At 33.7% G+C, this 16,839-nt stretch overlaps 1 protein-coding gene across 2 annotated transcripts in view; it reads left to right on the top strand.

The window, feature by feature from the left end:
- The window catches only part of NETO1 (neuropilin and tolloid like 1), a 106,517-nt gene extending 92,514 nt beyond the window's left edge, over positions 1-14,003 (top strand). For both annotated transcript variants that reach the window (XM_058556616.1, XM_058556614.1), the window contains exons 8-10: positions 6,636-6,749; positions 12,421-12,979; positions 13,943-14,003. In XM_058556616.1, coding sequence (XP_058412599.1) covers positions 6,636-6,749; positions 12,421-12,979; positions 13,943-14,003 — 734 coding nt within the window. The remainder of the gene's footprint in view (positions 1-6,635; positions 6,750-12,420; positions 12,980-13,942) is intronic.
- Positions 14,004-16,839: the final 2,836 nt, after the last annotated feature.

Raw genomic sequence — 16,839 nt, 5'->3', positions numbered from 1 at the left:
TGAATCGGAACGATATTTATAAACATGTGACACAGTAATTAATAATGGTGGTACATCTATGATTAGAATTTTAACATTACAACATATGTGTTTTATGATTCTTTATTAAAATTTTAAATGAAACTTCCTTTATGTTGAGTGTTATGGCTGCCATTCTTTTTCTTGTCCTCCCTTACCTCATTCAAATATGCTCAAAATCTTTTGATTATCTCCTGATAACGTTTTTATTTCTTAAGAACCAGCAGTACAGAGGTATAAACGTTGTTGGTCTCAGATGCATTTATGATTTAAGCATCATGACGAATTGAACTGCTGTTTCATGGCAGTATGGTGCAAGCCCGCCACCTAGTGGTAAATATATGTATATACGTAGGTATATGTCCACATATGTATATATGCATACTTTTATTTGTATATGTATATATGGAAAATTTCTCAGTAAAAGCTAAATATAACTTTTGAATATCCTAGAAATATCCATTGTTAACATTTTGGCTTAGTATTTCTAGTAAAATTTTCCATACGTATGTTTATGTGTGAGGCTTTATAATTTAAAATAATTTGTATCCTCATTTTTCATCCAATTTTATGCCTTAATAATTTCCCATACTATTATATATTCCTTTAAGAACTAACAATTCTATATCTATAATGATTTTTGAACACTGGTGCAACACTTCCCAAGTTTTTGTTTTTTATTTTGTTTTGTCTAAGTGGCAAACAAATAAAAGTGGAGACATTTAGATTAAACAAAGTTAAACAGGGGTCGGCCTGGTGGTGGAGTGGTTAAGTTCTTGTGTTCCGCCTTGGGGGCCTGGGGTTTGCGGGTTCAGATCCCACGCCACTTATTGAGTCATGATGTGGCAGGTGTCCCACATATGTAATAGAGGAAGACGGGCATGGATGTTAGCCCAGGGCCAATCTTCCTCGTCAAAAAAAAAAAAAAAGAAGAAGAAAGAAAGAAAAAAGTTAAACAGGCTTCTTGGGTGTGTGACTTCTCTGAACAAGGCCCTGAAAATTACCAAAAGGGTGACATATAGGAGCACACGGTATTTCTCAGTCTCAGTCCACAGTACACTTCTTCCTTGCCAGAGCAAAATGTTACTTTAAATTTTGTGTTTCCAAAGAATTTATTATGAAATATTTGGAAAAGTGTTCACTTAAGGTATTTTCAATTGGAATTTTAAAATTGGACTTCAAGTACCTGTAGATAACCTCAAAATCTGCATGTGCGTATTCTGCTTCTCTGTTCTGAAAATTTTTTACTACAGTTGTAGGACCATGTTGTCGGTTTGGTTCAAGGCTCAATTTTATAAGGTCACTAAAAACTTCAGAAAAACATTCCTGGACTTTATATTGGAGCCTAAATACCAAGACCTATTCTCTTCTACACGCTGCTTGTCTCGGCTTTCCAAGAGGGAACCTGAATACCGCTTTTTACAAGTTGGTGTTAGAAAATGCATGTTATCTTGATGGTCTTGTGATCCTGTGAACAAAGGAATATCACAACTATCTTATACATCTAAACCCTGCTCCTATAAAGTAGTACAAACTCATGTTAAAATCTGCATTTGCCATTGAAGTTAACATGCATGAATTCTGTTTTCTGTTTCTTTTTTAGAATTGAACTTGAATGATATTTTACAGTGGGAGTGGATATAGCAAAGGAATATACTCCCCAAGATATTAAAATAACTTAGGACATCTTAGTTTCAGGAAAGTTCTGGACATATCTTAAAAAGGTGTGTTTCTTGTGTACTTGGCTATACAAAATGGAGACTGGTTATAGACTACGTTTTTTCTTTTTACACATAAATAGTCAGCAACGTAGAATCAAAGAGCTTGGAGCTACAGGTCTCCGGTGCATTATTGATTTTGTCTTCACATTAAATATATTACTAAATTCATATAATTACTTTCAGCAGAGAAAGAGGATAAAAACCTTGATTTCCACAAGTTGTAAAATTAATTATTTGTATTGCGTGTCATTGTGTTACTTTATGTAAAATCAGAATTAATTTAAAACCACTTCTTGAATCCTAGAAGGGATTTGTCAGTTTAGCCCTTGGGATTGAATTTTTGTGAAATGAATGATTGGTGTTCTAGCATATTGGCTTGGAGAAATGTATGCTAGGAAAATTATTAAAGTAAATATTCCCCCAGACATTTTTGATAAAAAAAGATGTTTCATTACACATTACTATTATCTAATTTCTTACAAGTGGGTATAAACTGGGCTGTTATAGAGGTGGTACATACAGGCGTGGTGAATGCACTGGTATATCATACTGGCCAGCGTCTGTCGGTTCTGATTGGTGGGTTCCCATGAGTTGCTGCTTACTAAGTATTACCCCTAGATATAATAGTTAATAGATCTGTGTATTGAAACCCATTTAATTGTATTATTTTTATTATAATAGTGTACTATCTAAAGCCTAACTATGCTTTTTTTGTTCCATGAGAAAGTAAACACTTCTACGTATAACTCATCTCTTTAGACAGCATTTATTGCACACTGTTATATACGAAGTCTCTGCTCTGTTCTTTCAAATTTGCCTTCTCATTTAGCGTTAACAAGAGACCTGTGAATGACAATCCTCACTTTACAAATTAGGAAATTTAATAGCAAGTCACTTAACTTTTATATCCTATATATCCTAAACATTGTAACTTTTTTTGTAATTGTAGTAGTTCAAAAACAGTTAACATTTATTTATCATATACCATATGACAATATCTGTGTTATGGTTTTTTAAAGTTTATCACATTTAATTCTCACGACAACTTTATGTGGTAGTTAAGATTATCCCCAGTATATAGGTATAAACTGAAACCGGAAAAATTTGAGTAAAACTTGCTCAAGGTCACACAATTTAGAAGTGGTGGCTGTAGGTTTCAACCTCTGACATTTGACTCTGCAGCCCCTGTGCACTACTCTCCTTCTAGAACAATCTACAATCACAGCTGTAATGCTTGCATCCACACAGCTGGCACTATCCTACAGTCTTTGTATGGTTAAATCATTTAGGTAAGTACTGTCTTTATCTCCATTTTACACATGTGGTAACTGAGTAAGCGTTCATGGAACATGCGATCTGTGCTTCAGGATTATCACTCCTCATAGCCCGAGATGCAGCTCTGCCCTCTCTGGTGCTGCCAGGACTCTGCATTCCCAGGACAAACTGTCTGGAGAAGCACTGTCTAAGCTTCACTGTCATGCCCAGTCTCTTACACAGCCAAAAAAGAACGCTTTGCACAAACGCATATGTACTAGCGCATGAGGGAGGAGGGGACAGTGGGGAAGACTGATACTGCAGTGTTATAATCTCCATCTTGTGTATTACCTGAATGATTTAAATCAAGAGCAAGTCTGTGCTTACACATATGGCATTCTTTTGGCTGACTAAAGTATTTCACTATCTTCAATTTTTGTTCTTTTCCTTAAAAGAAACACTTAGCATTAGATCTGGATAATAAAATAGTGATTTTTGATGAACCCTTCCAAGGAAGTGAGGTTGCAATAGCTGTGGTCATCATGTCTAAATATACTTTAAAGTAGTTCAGAGACAAAGAGCAGCGGCAAGTACGTAGTTCCTTCTATGTACTTTGTTTTTAACATCAATGTGAAGCTATATTTGCTCTTCTGAAAACAACAGAAGACCTAGTTTCAGAAACAGGTAGATTCTGCTGCTCATGGAAACTGCCCACATGAGGTGCTCTGAACTTTGCGTATTGCTTCCTTAGCTGCCACTTTATTATAAGTAAACCTTAACTTTGAGTTTCTTCTAGATAACTTTGGGAAATAAGGGGGCTGCTTTTTGAGAGGCAATGGGTTTTGACAAGGCATATGAATTTCTAAGTAGAATAAGTCCTCTACAAATTGGTAGAATATGTGCTTTCTCAGCAATATTGAGAGCCAAAAAACTGCTGCTGAAGTTTAGTTTCTGGGAATATCACAATATATGCTGTATTTGAAGACCATGACATTGAAGGTTCATTCTCCATCAATAAACACACCTGTGAAGTCTTCCATTCTCCAGGATACTCAGGTATGCAGCCTGGGCAGAGTTAAACTTTTGCTCAGTAATATTAATCAATTAAAAAATCTGTTGAATATTTCCTACAAGCCTGGAAATGTTAAAATATTAAAGACATACACTATCAAGAAAATTCAGAATCCAATATATTTTATTTTTAGCGTCTATGCAACAAAATGTATTTTTATTCAAGGAGTATAAGTTGTTATACATTTGTTTCTTAGTCGTTGCAAGATTTGCTTGTTTGTTTCTGTTTTGTCTGTTGTTTGCCTAGCAATTCTATAAATATTAGCAAAAATAAGGGAGAAGAGATACAGAATCGTACCTGGAATAATTAAAAAAAAAAGGGCGAGGAGGATGATTTCAGTTAACTGGAATATTTGCAGGATTATTTGGTATCAAGAGATATCTGTCGGGAATGTGATTTATTGACAGTCCTGGATTATCTGGTACATTCCCACCCAAACTGCCAATGTTTAATGATAACTGATACTGGCACATTGATTGATAGTTTATAAGACATTTTCATGAATACTAAGCAGCAAATTCAGAAACAGAATCACATTTGGAGAATTTGGAATTCAAATCTCTGTGCTCTTAGCAATATAACTATTGTACTTCACTCAATTGCGGAGTGCAATATTATTTTTACTTATGTATTTAATTGTTTTTAACTAACCTATCCTATTTAATAGTAATTATAATAATTTTTCCAACTTATTCTGGAAGATCGACAAATACTTATGCTCTTTTAAAGGTATTATTTACTTAATGGATAACTGTACTTTCAAAACCACTAAAATTTATTAGGTATTAAGTGTTTTTTAAATTTTTTAATAAAGCATTTTGCAGCCATTCTAATCTGTTTGCAGAAAACTCTTTTTTGTTCTGTGTACACATTTTGACAACATTCATTATCTGCTTAACAGACCATATCAGTTCTGCAAAAGCCATTATGGTTGACGACAGAAATTCAAATTTAGTTCCTTACTAAAAAGCGGATTTTTGCAATTATATATCGGATCATTAAATTTTACATTATAAAAGGTTTATACGACGCTTAACAAATCACTAGCCCAATAAAATGTTAAGCATGATACTTTTCAAAATGACTACTGTATATTTTCTACTCTTTAATACTTTTTTTTCCAAAATGACTGTTACATCTTTTTTACTCTTTAATCAGGGACCTAAAGTCAAACCAGATGAAAGGAAGAAGAAACTGTTCTTCTGGGGAGGTGGGCAGAGGGAAAGGGCGTGGAGAGCCAGAAAGACTCACTTTGCTTGACTTAGCTGTATCTTTGCCATACTTTGATTTTCAAGACCTGAGTGTTTTGGGTCTTTTTGGAAGATTCCCCTAGAATCATTACAATAGACTAAGTTGCCTTATGCAAAGCATTTTGCTGACAATTTTGATTAATAGTGCAACTACATTTAAAGAAGGTAACTTTCTAAAATGTCTGCAATATATAGTTTCGAAGGTGAAAAATTCATTATACCATGACTGCAGTGTTTTGATAATATCGATCATTAATAAATCTTTACTGATTGATTAACCACTGTAAATTATGTGTTTTTTATCTAATATGTCTTTCTAGAATGGCTGTCCTTAAAAAAGTCATGGAACTATTATTGAACAAAATAAACACTAAAATTACATTTTATGAGATATGTGGGATGATTACAAAGGTAAAAACAAAGACTGGCTTTAAAGCACTGTCTAGAAACTATAATCCCTAATGCATATTACTCTAAAGACTGATTATTTTAAATATCCTATTAATCTGATGATGAAAGAAATCTTTTTCTTAATATTAAAATCATATCTAACATCGTACTTTGCTATTTTTAACTCTTCACTATTTCTCATATTTGTATAGCAAAATTGTATACCTTCTTGGAGTTCTTCTTTTACCTTCCAGCACCCTAAATGGAATCATAATCTGGAGATCATGGACCGTTGTACCTAAAGTTACTAGAACATGTGAAATACATGCCAAGTAGGCTAATTTCATCATCACAAATAAGTTAAATAACATATACTTTTCTTAGGTTGTTCAGGATTAATTTCCCCCTGTTCTGAATCTCTGTGACATTCTTTGTTTTTTTTATATGCTTAAATAATGTTATAGGGTTTCATTTAATATATATCTTCCTCATTAGTATTTTATAAGCATATACTTTTCAAAATTATTTCAGTATTTCAATTAAGTATTTTTGCACAGTACAACTAAATTTACACATACAGAATTTCAGTGTGAAGCATACTGTTACGCATATGGTAGGCACTTAAGTTTTGCTAAATGAATGAACCAAGCAAGCAAAAAACGACTCTTATGGATAATATACTTCATTTTTATGATGGAACTACTCCCACCCCCTAGCTGAGCACATTTAGAGGAATGCTGGCTCTATTAGTAACACAAGAAATAATTACCACCATGGCAACACTTCCGAGAATGGAATGTGGGATCATTTACCTCAGTTTGATGGCAAATTGTCACTCTCATCTTTTTGTTTTTAGATTTGTAATATGAGAGATTTAATACTGAACATGAGTTATAACATTTTCTCTTTGTCTTTTTCTTCTTGTTTTAGCTCCCTGTGAAGGCAATACATTCTTCTGCCACAGTAACATGTGTATTAACAATACACTGGTCTGCAATGGACTTCAGAACTGTGTGTATCCTTGGGATGAAAATCATTGTAAAGGTAATGATGAGTCCTTGAAATTTGCAAAATCCCTCTGCCTGTGGAGTGGGAATAAGTTTATTCCAATGTTTATATGTATCAGACAGTCTTAAAAATAGACTGTAGAGTGGCTTTTATGAACTTCTTGTGTGTGTCATCATAGATTGTAAGCCTTTTTCTTTGCTTTTGCTCCGCTGTTTCCTCAGTATTAATGCACAGTGGACTATCATTAACATTTGAATGCTCGTTAAAGACATTTTCTAGGAGATGGGGTGGGCAAAAGGGTTAAAGGAGTGCATATGTATGGTGACGGATGGAAACTAGACTATTGGATGGTGAACAAGATGCAGTCTATACAGAATCCAAAATATAATGATGTACATCTGAAATTTACAGAATGTTATAAACCAATGTGATCTCAATAAAATCATAAAATAAATAAATAAACTAGTCTTATGTCTTAAAAAAATAAACCGTCTGCCATGAGGAAAAAAAAAAAAAGATATCTCCTTATTCGAGCCTGCAGAGCCATGGAAAGTGAATTGGGGCTTTCAGTGCAGTGCATTGTTTCCCATCAGACGTGGTACCCCTTAATCTGTGGCTGCACCTCTCACTTATTGCAGTTTGTTTTCATTGGACATTGTGCACGTACTCTAGAGATAAGTGTATTGGAGGAACAGTTGTGCTTTCATGTACCTCCAGCCACTTAACTCAACTTCAATTTTGCTACCAAAATGCTTTCCTTCCTTTCCAGTGAAAATAGCTTCCAACACCACCAGTCCCTTCTGTAGCCTGTACACAAAGATCTGTTTAAATAGACAGCAATCCTTGGTTTGGTTTTTAATGTGGCGTGTTTTAGTTAAGTTGAAAGTGTCAGATAAACTTTTTTGTTCAGATTCAATATCAGCCAATATGCAAAGGAAAAGGAACAGGTAAGTAACTCTTCCATACTTGAAGTCCAATATTATCCATCACAATGTCTTCTGTGGGCAGAAGACGAGAGGCATTGCCACAGTAGCCCTGGTTCATAAGGTCAGGAAGAAAGGCAGATCCTGTGTCAAGTATTTTGATGGTGGGATGTGGGCAATGATTAGTTTGTGTCCAAGGAACCACTTTGGAATGGATGGAAATCAAATATTTTGTGAAGAATCTTAATACAGCACTGTTAATGATTAGTACTCACAAGCATCTTTGTTTACTAATGTGGATTTGTTCCTACATATATAAGGAATATTTGACATGAGACAGTAATCAAGAAAACCTGAATGGAGGTCCATTATGAACTCCCATGTTCACCTTTTCCAGATGGCAAAACTGCTATTCTGATTTCTAATTCAGTCTTGTGATAGGAGAACATACTTTTCATGATGATTTCAATCATGTTTAATTTATTGGAGTTAGTTTTATGGCCTAGCGTATGTATGGCTAGGCATGGTGTATCCTAAAGAAATGTGCCCTTGAAAAAAATTGCATTTTGCTGTTGTTAGGTGGATTGTTATAGAAGTAGTTTTATAACATTGTTCAAATCTTCTGTTTCTATTTTTTATTTTCTACCATGTTTTATCCATTACTAAAAGTGTCTATTGAATTATCCAATTATTATGGCTGAGTTGTCTGATTCTTTCTTCAATTCTATAAGCTTTTGTTAGGTCCACACGTGTTTAAAAATATTATATCTTTCTGATGGATTGATGCTTTTATTGATTGTTATAAAACTATCTTCCTATTTTTAGTAACTTTTTTTTGCCTTAAAGTATACTTTGTCTGATGTTAACCTGTCCACTCTAGCTTTCTTATGATTGTGGTTTGCATTCTCAATCTTTTTTCCATCCTTTTGCTTTCAGTCTATCCGTATCTTTGAACATAAAATCTGTCTTCTGTAGATAGCATATAGCTGGCTCTTATTTTTTGATCCATTCTGAAAATCGCTGCCTTTTCATTGGATTCTTTAACCCATTCATATTTAATTCTGGTATTGATAGAGTTGAGTTTACATCTGCCATTTTACTTTCTGTTTCCCACATGTCTCGTGTATTTTTTGTTCATTTTTTCTTCCTTTATTGGTCTCTTCTTCAATAAGTGAATATATTCTAGTGTAACATTTTAACTCCTTCAGTGATTTTTTTTGGTGTACTTTTTGAGTTTTTTTCTTAGTAGTTGCTTTATGGCTAGAGCCTAACTTCTCAAAATATATTTCAGATTTACACTAATTTAATTCCAGTGAGATATAGAAATATTATTCCTATATAGCTCTAGTCTCTCTTCCTTTTTACCTATTACTTTATAGGTATTATTATCTCCTAGATAAGTATTATTATATCATGCATATTATGTCCATGTATGTAAAAAATCCAAGAATATATTGCTATAGTTATTACTTTAGATAAATTTATGTCTTTCGAAGTTGAGAGAAGAAAGGAGAGAAAGTATATATTAATATAGTTCATTATATAATCCTTATTATTTACCATTTCTGATTCTTTTCACTTGTTTTTGTGGATTCACATTATCATCTGATGTCATTTCCTTACTCCTGTACAGTTTTCCTCCCACCTCATTTGTACTGTTAATACCAAATATATTACATTTCTATAAGCTATAGGCGCAACAAAATTTTATACATATAATATTGCTTTTTAAAAAAGTTAAGGGAAGAATGCATAAGAAACATGCAACTATACTGTCTTTTGTAATTATTTACATAATTGCCTTTATTGGCAACATTTGTTTTCATGCTTAATTTATTGTAATTTTAATTTTTTCACATGGATTTGAATTACTGTCTGGAGTTACTTGCTTTCAATCCCCTAAATTTTTTTCAATATTTATTTTAAGGCAGGTCTTTCAGTATTAAATTATGTTTATTTTTGTTTATTGGAAATGTCTTTATTCCATTCTCATTTTTTAAAGTTAGTTGTGCTGGATATTAGGTTTTTGATTGATAGTTTCTGTTCCATCTTTTTCTGCAGCATTTTGAATATGTCATCCTCTGCCTTCTGGTTTCCATAATTTCTGATGGTAAATCAGCTGTTAATCTGATTGGAGTTCCTGTCTATGTGGTTATTTTTCTCTTACTTCTTTCAAGATTTTCTCTTTGTCTTCCAGCATTTTTAATATTATATGTCAGAGTGTGGATCTCTGCATTTATCTTACTTGGAGTTTGTTTAAATTCTTGGATGTGAATTTCTTCATCAAATTTGGGAAGTTTTTAGCATTTATTATTATTTTTTAAACATTTTCCTGTTACTTTCTCACTGTCCTCCCCTTCTTATATTCCCGTTACATCATGTTGGTGCATTTGATATCAGGTTTGCCTCAGTTTTCTGAGGATCGTCGCCCTTTTCAGATTGCATAATTTTCATTTATCTTGTTTCCAGTTTGCTGATGCTTTCTTCTTCCAGCTGAAATGTACTCACTCTAGTGAAATCTTCATTTCAGTGATTGTACTATTTAACTCTATATTTTCTTCTTTATAATTTCTATTTTTTTACTGATATTCTCTGGTGAGGCATTATCCTCATATTTGTCTTTAATTCTTTAATCATACTTTCCTTTGCTGTTGCCACTCCCTCTCCTGTGTGCCCATTCACCTGCTGACAGGGTCTGGCACTTACCTACACTCACACCTGTTCCTGTGCCTTGAGAAGCCTGGGCTTCCTGAGCATCTGCATTCCTTTATTCCACTCCCATCTGGAGCTGGTGCTATGGCAATTCCAGGCTGGGGGGAAACATACTTGGAAACTTATAAATAGGTTTCTTGAACTTATTTATAATAGCTGCTTCGAAATCTTTGTCTCCTAAGTCTGATATCTGGCCCTCTCAAAGGCACTTTCTTTTCCTCCTTTTTTTTTTCTGTATATGAATTGTATTTTCCTGTTTCTTTAAATTCCTTGTAATATTTTGCTGAAAACCGGATGTATTAGATAATATATTGTAACAACTCTGGATACCGATTCCTCCCTCCCCAGGGCTTATTGTTTTCTTGTTTACTTGTTTATAAGTATAGACTTTGCTGGCCTATTTCAGTGAGTCTGTCCCTGATGTTGCTCCATGAAGACCATGGCTTTGGGCATGCTTACTGTCACCCTCAGGAGACCACTGTTTAGTGAAACTCTTTCCCTGTCTCTTTCCCTGTTCTCTCTGTTTAGCTGTCTGGCTCCGTTGGTATCACACCCAGCTGTTAGTCTCCACTAATTGCCAGATGATTGCTCTATTCTTTTTGACAATGCCCAGGAGCATAAATTGTTCTATAGTCTGATCCAATTAGATTCAATTTCTTTGCAGGGGTAGTTTTTGAGTCCAGCCTTTTGGCTTGTTGCAAACAAGGAATGCTCTTCTTAGCTGTTACTTTCCCGGTTTATTATGTTAAAATTCTAGCTGTTCTAAGGTTTGGCTTGTTGCTACTAAAAAGCTAACAGCCTCCTCTTAATTGCTTACCAGAAACTTTCCCTTGTTTTTGAGATTTCCTTAGGCTTGAACTTCTCCACGCTCTGTTCCAAATAAAGTAATTTCCTTTAGGGAAAGCTATAGTGCTCTCTGTTTTTGTGGCCTGCCTCTCTTCCTGGGCAAAACTTCTGCATTACTGCTTTGGATAAAGAGAGTGTGGTCAAAGTGACCCACTTACTCTCTTAGAGTAACACTCCTGCTTTATGAATAGGGCACTGGGTGAAGCTGGTAACATCCGGTTTTCTCAGCTTGCCTTTCCAGGCAGTTCCACTCTATGAGTGAGCTGGGGCAAGTGTGATTGTGGCCAAGCATTCTCAGCCTGCTGCACCTGGTGTAGATCTTCTCTCATACCAGTGGGGGTTGGGAGGAGGAAGGGAGCCCCTGACATCTGAGTCATTCCTGCCTGGAATAGAGCATCTGCAGTATGGATCTGAGGGGGGCATTGAGAAATGCTGGTGGCTTGCTCCCCTGGGGAGATACTGTAGCTCTAGACTGGGAGCTGTAGGAGGGGGAAGCCTGTGTTATCTGAAACCTCCCTAAGTAGAGTTTCCATCATGATGAACTGGGGTTCTGGGAGCTAAAAGGCCACAGACTCTCACTGTTCTTAAAGAAATTTAGTAGATTTTCTTGTACCTCTATTTACTGTATGCCATTAGGACAATTTCCAGAAACTTTAAATGATTGGGCTTTTATTTTTCAATACTTTTTACCAGTTATGGTTGTTTCTTTGGGGAAAAGGCCCACAGAAGCCCTCAGACCACCGTTCCAGAAGCCTCTCATGAAGTTTAATTATCTTTTGGTATCAGAATATTGCTGTTACTTTGATTTCAGTTATCCACATCAAGAATAAAATCAGAACAATATAAGTATATTCATTTCCCCAATAGTGGAGTTTAGAGGTTTTCTTACACCTATGAGAAGATAAAGAATTTAATGGTTTTAACATTACCAGTTCCTTCCCAAATGTCATGCTAAAGATCTTATAAGACCTTCTGCAAACATATTTATGTTTGAAATAGGGATGCTGGGTGACGGGAGGGCTGTTTCTAAGGCTAGAAGATAAAGCCTTTGTGAAAAGTGAAACTTTTTATTTTTAAAGATTTGTTTATTTGACTTTAAGCCTATAAAAACTCTATACTCAGCCTATTTCATTTTAAAGTTCTCAATATATGCTTTGACTACCATATTAATGCGTGGTGGGTTGTTTCTTGTTTTGTTTGTTGTTTTCACTCTCCTCAACCTGTAGAAAAGAGGAAAGCCAGCCTGCTGGACCAGCTGACCAACACCAGTGGGACTGTCATTGGAGTGACTTCCTGCATTGTGATCATCCTTATTATCATTTCTGTCATTGTGCAGATCAAACAGCCTCGTAAAAAATATGTCCAAAGGAAATCGGACTTTGACCAGACAGTTTTCCAGGAGGTGTTTGAACCTCCTCACTATGAGTTATGCACTCTCAGAGGGACAGGAGCTACCGCTGACTTTGCAGACGTGGCAGATGATTTTGAAAACTACCATAAACTGCGGAGGTCCTCTTCCAAATGCGTTCACGACCATCACTGTGGATCACAGCTGTCCAGTGCAAAAGGCAGCCGCAGCAACCTCAGCACAAGAGATGCTTCTGTCTTGACAGAGATGCCCCCACAGCCCGTCAAACCCCTCATCCCGCCCATGAACAGAAGAAACATCCTCGTCATGAAACACAACTACTCGCAAGATACTGCAGATGCCTGTGACATTGACGAGATTGAGGAGGTGCCGACCACAAGTCACAGGCTGTCCCGACATGATAAAGCCGTTCAGCGGTCAGTATCAATAGATTTTTTGATGACGACTATAACCTGAGGACTGAAATGCTCCCAGAATATTGTGTTCCATTTTGTCTTCATATTTCAGTTTCTCTTTTTATTAATGATTTAAACCATAGTGTCTCAACTTTTTCCTTTCCAGTGCTATCCATACTTTTCCTAAATCCCATATATGTACGTATGTGTATTTGTGTGAGCACACACAAACCAAAGACATTTCATTTATTTCTATACATATACAGTATTTACTTCTACAAAAATTATGGTTTTAATTTATATTAAAAATTTATATTTCTCATTTGCTTCCACATGGTCATGAATGTTGCTCCAATCAATATTTATATTTTACAATATGAAATGATTTTTGGAAATAATCGCCTTACCAAGATGGTTAACCCATCTTGTTGAATAATTTTAATGTAAAAATAACATATTTTGCAATATAATGTATTATATTTTTGGTATGAAAGTGAAAAACTTTTTTTCCATATATCATGTAATACTTACATTACAAATTGCATATGATAGCATAGTATGCTGAAATACTAAACATTTATATTTAAATATAGCAAAGATTAATAGAAACATTTTCCTTTTAATATAAAGACACTATTATCTGTATTGTATTAATTAGCCCTAAAATTAGTAAAAGCTTTGAGGAAAGAAAATTTAAATTTAGAAAAATTTTATTTTAAATCCCCCAATCTAATCTACTTATATTTTGTTTTGCATGTTTACTAGCATTTAGTTGGTTTCATAAGTGTACATACTTTCTCAGTTCATTCTATGTCCTCAAAACCTAAAGTATTTTAAGTCAATTTAATATTTTTGCATGCTGATGGAAAAAATCTATTTCCACAGTTTATGAATTTTTAAGAATGCTTTTAAGTAAATATTGGTATGCATATTTATTTTTGTGCAAATATTACTTTGTTGAATGAAATAGCCATAACATTCCAGGTTCTGCCTCATTGGGTCTCTAAGCAAACATGAATCTGAATACAACACAACTAGGGTCTAAAAAGGAAATTCAAGGTAAGCAAATGCCCTCAGTTCCTTCTCTCCCTTTGTTGTATTCTGTTGTTTTGTTTTGTTGCAATTGTCTTGTAGTTTTTTAGAGAATCTGCTATTTAATCACTATTTCTTGAGCTATGTGTTTCATAACATTTTATAATTAGAAACATAATGGATTCAATGCTGATGGAGAGATGCTTTTTAGTAAATATATCTTTAAAATAAATGTTAATATTCTTACCATCAAGCATTGTACTACAATGTCATTAAAAATGATGTCCAATTAATAAGTTAAATTTTACGTGTTTTAAGGTAAAGATACAAAAATTAATGAAGTCTTCAAAGAAATACCAGAAGAAACCCAAGGTTTTCATAATAAAAAAAATAGAATATTGTCTCAATATAACTGAGGTCAATATATAAAACTGGGAATAATTTTATTGCTTTAATTTGGCAATATCTTACCCAAAACTCATACACTAAGTATTTGGTGGTACCTTTAGAATTTGTACACTCTTACTTTTTGCATGACTATGTAACTTATTTCATCAAAATTAAATGCAGTATGTTATGTCAAATTTTATTATATAAAATTTGAATGCTTGATAATGTAAAATGTTCCATAAATAACAGTTGTCTATGTGTACATCTATTTTGTCATCGAATATCATAATGGCTTTACTTTTACGACTTGATAAGTCTATATATAGATTAGACTAATTTGGCTCCAATTGAATTTGCTTGACAGTTAATCTCTTCAAAACTCTTCAAGCCTATCAACTATTCTTAAATTAGGTGAATGCATTTCCATGCTCTATATTACCTTGATAAATTGGTGTGTTTGTATGCATTTTTCATTGGGAGAAAATGTTTTAACTGTGTTTTATTTTCAGAGAAGAACTATTTATACAAACATGGGGACTGTGAAAAGAAAATTCTATAGTGAATTGTGAAAAGTGGACATATTACTAAATTCATTCCACTGCCTTTATCCAAACTTAAGAATTACAGACATTTGTTATTCCTTCGGCAAGACATCCCCGCTGCACAATGATATGTTCATTTCGTAATTTGGTTGCTGGCCACCAAGTGCTCCTTAGTTTTTAAATACATTTTGAGATTTACTGGAAACTTGAAGAAGAAATTAGTTCCTGATTAAGACTCTCCCAACTTTACTTTTACTGTCAGTTTCACTTTGTTTCTATGTTGTTTTATGTCTTTGTTAGATAATTGTACATTGTGTGATATGTGAAAAAACACAATTTTGGATGAACTTTGTGTTACATGTACATTGTTTTTGTTATATAGACTGATTGAGAATAGTGCGTTCCTGAGTGATTTTGAACACGCTACAGCGAAAAGTGAAAATATGGACCATGGAGACACCAGCTAGAGGTTTTATGGACTATAAACATCTGTTGCTGTATTATGATTAAATGCAGCCAAAAGTAAAGAGTAAAATTACTAGATTGCAATAAGAAAAATCTTTTTTTTTTGGTCTTTCCTGTATACCCCCAATTTCCTTTTTGTTTTATATCAAAGGAAGATACCGAGTTTCAGAAATAGTTTTTGAAATCAGGTATTTTACCATTCATACCCTTCAGTAGAAATGTTTTTTGATTAAGCACTTAGCAATAGGATTGAATTGACAGTTTGAGAAATTACCCTGCATGTCAGTATTGGATATTTGAGTTGGGAAAATATCCTTTTTATTAGACACATTGTAAAAAGCATGCATTCTTGAATACTGCTGTAACTCTTCCATTTCTTTGTGTCATATGCTTGCTACTTGTAACTTTTTATATAAAGAGATATAAAAATGTATAATAATTTCCTAACTCGAGTTACGAGAAATGTTTTCTTCTATTAGAGTGATAAAAAATTGACTTACATAAATACACACTTTATATCAACTGTTTCCACATCTTAGGCTACAGGATGTCCTTTAGTATTGAGGCTTACTTCTCCAAAATTTGATTTCTAAAATTTTATTGAATATGTTCTCCTTTTAGAATATAAAGTCTTTTTTAAATGCTTTAAAAAAATCAGGCCCATTTATGACCCAAATTACACCATTCTGAGTTGTTCTTATACTCAGGCACACATATAATACCTGAAAGCTTACTATTTATGATGTGTTTAATATAAATAAAGTAAAATCATATAATATGTTTAATTGCTGTTGAATTATGTATACATTCTATAAAGTTTTATTTAGTGAGTGAGTGCTTTTAAAATGTTGAATGTGTATTCTTATAAAATAATTTTAAAAACCAGAATTACTATAAATCTGCTTATCAACATTTCCAAAACTGCTGAATTCTGTGAAATTCTGTCCTTCAAATAGCAAAGCAGTCTAGTCTATCATAATTCAAACCTTGTAACTCAAGCAGGCTTCACAAACCCAACAGATGAATTACTCGCATACATGGCTGTTAGGAATTCAATGTCAAATACGTTACAAAAACAAATAAATGAGAAATAAAATAAAATGGTGTGATAAAAAAATTAAAGAATTACCATAGAAATTCTGAATAATCTCTATTTAAAAAATGTCAGTCTACAGAAAGAATCACTTTCATGAATTTGATAAACTGATGAATAGAAAAAATATATCAAACATGATAAAAAAGATTATTTTTATGCTATATATTTTATACACATTGCTTACGTTAAAATTTAGCCTTTTTTATTTGACTTGACTGATTTATTTATTACCATGCCTACTTTTATGCCCTTTAATTCAAAGTTAATGCATCCAGAGATTTTTTTGAAGTGATTAGCCAGGTTTTACATTACTGTCTCTATTTAGAAATCTTCATAGGACCCCTTACACTTTGAAT

Source organism: Diceros bicornis, chromosome 16, assembly GCF_020826845.1.
Source record: "Diceros bicornis minor isolate mBicDic1 chromosome 16, mDicBic1.mat.cur, whole genome shotgun sequence".
NCBI lineage: Eukaryota > Metazoa > Chordata > Mammalia > Perissodactyla > Rhinocerotidae > Diceros > Diceros bicornis.
Note: the sequence above shows the minus strand (reverse complement) of the source record. Positions and strands in the feature narration are given on the sequence as shown.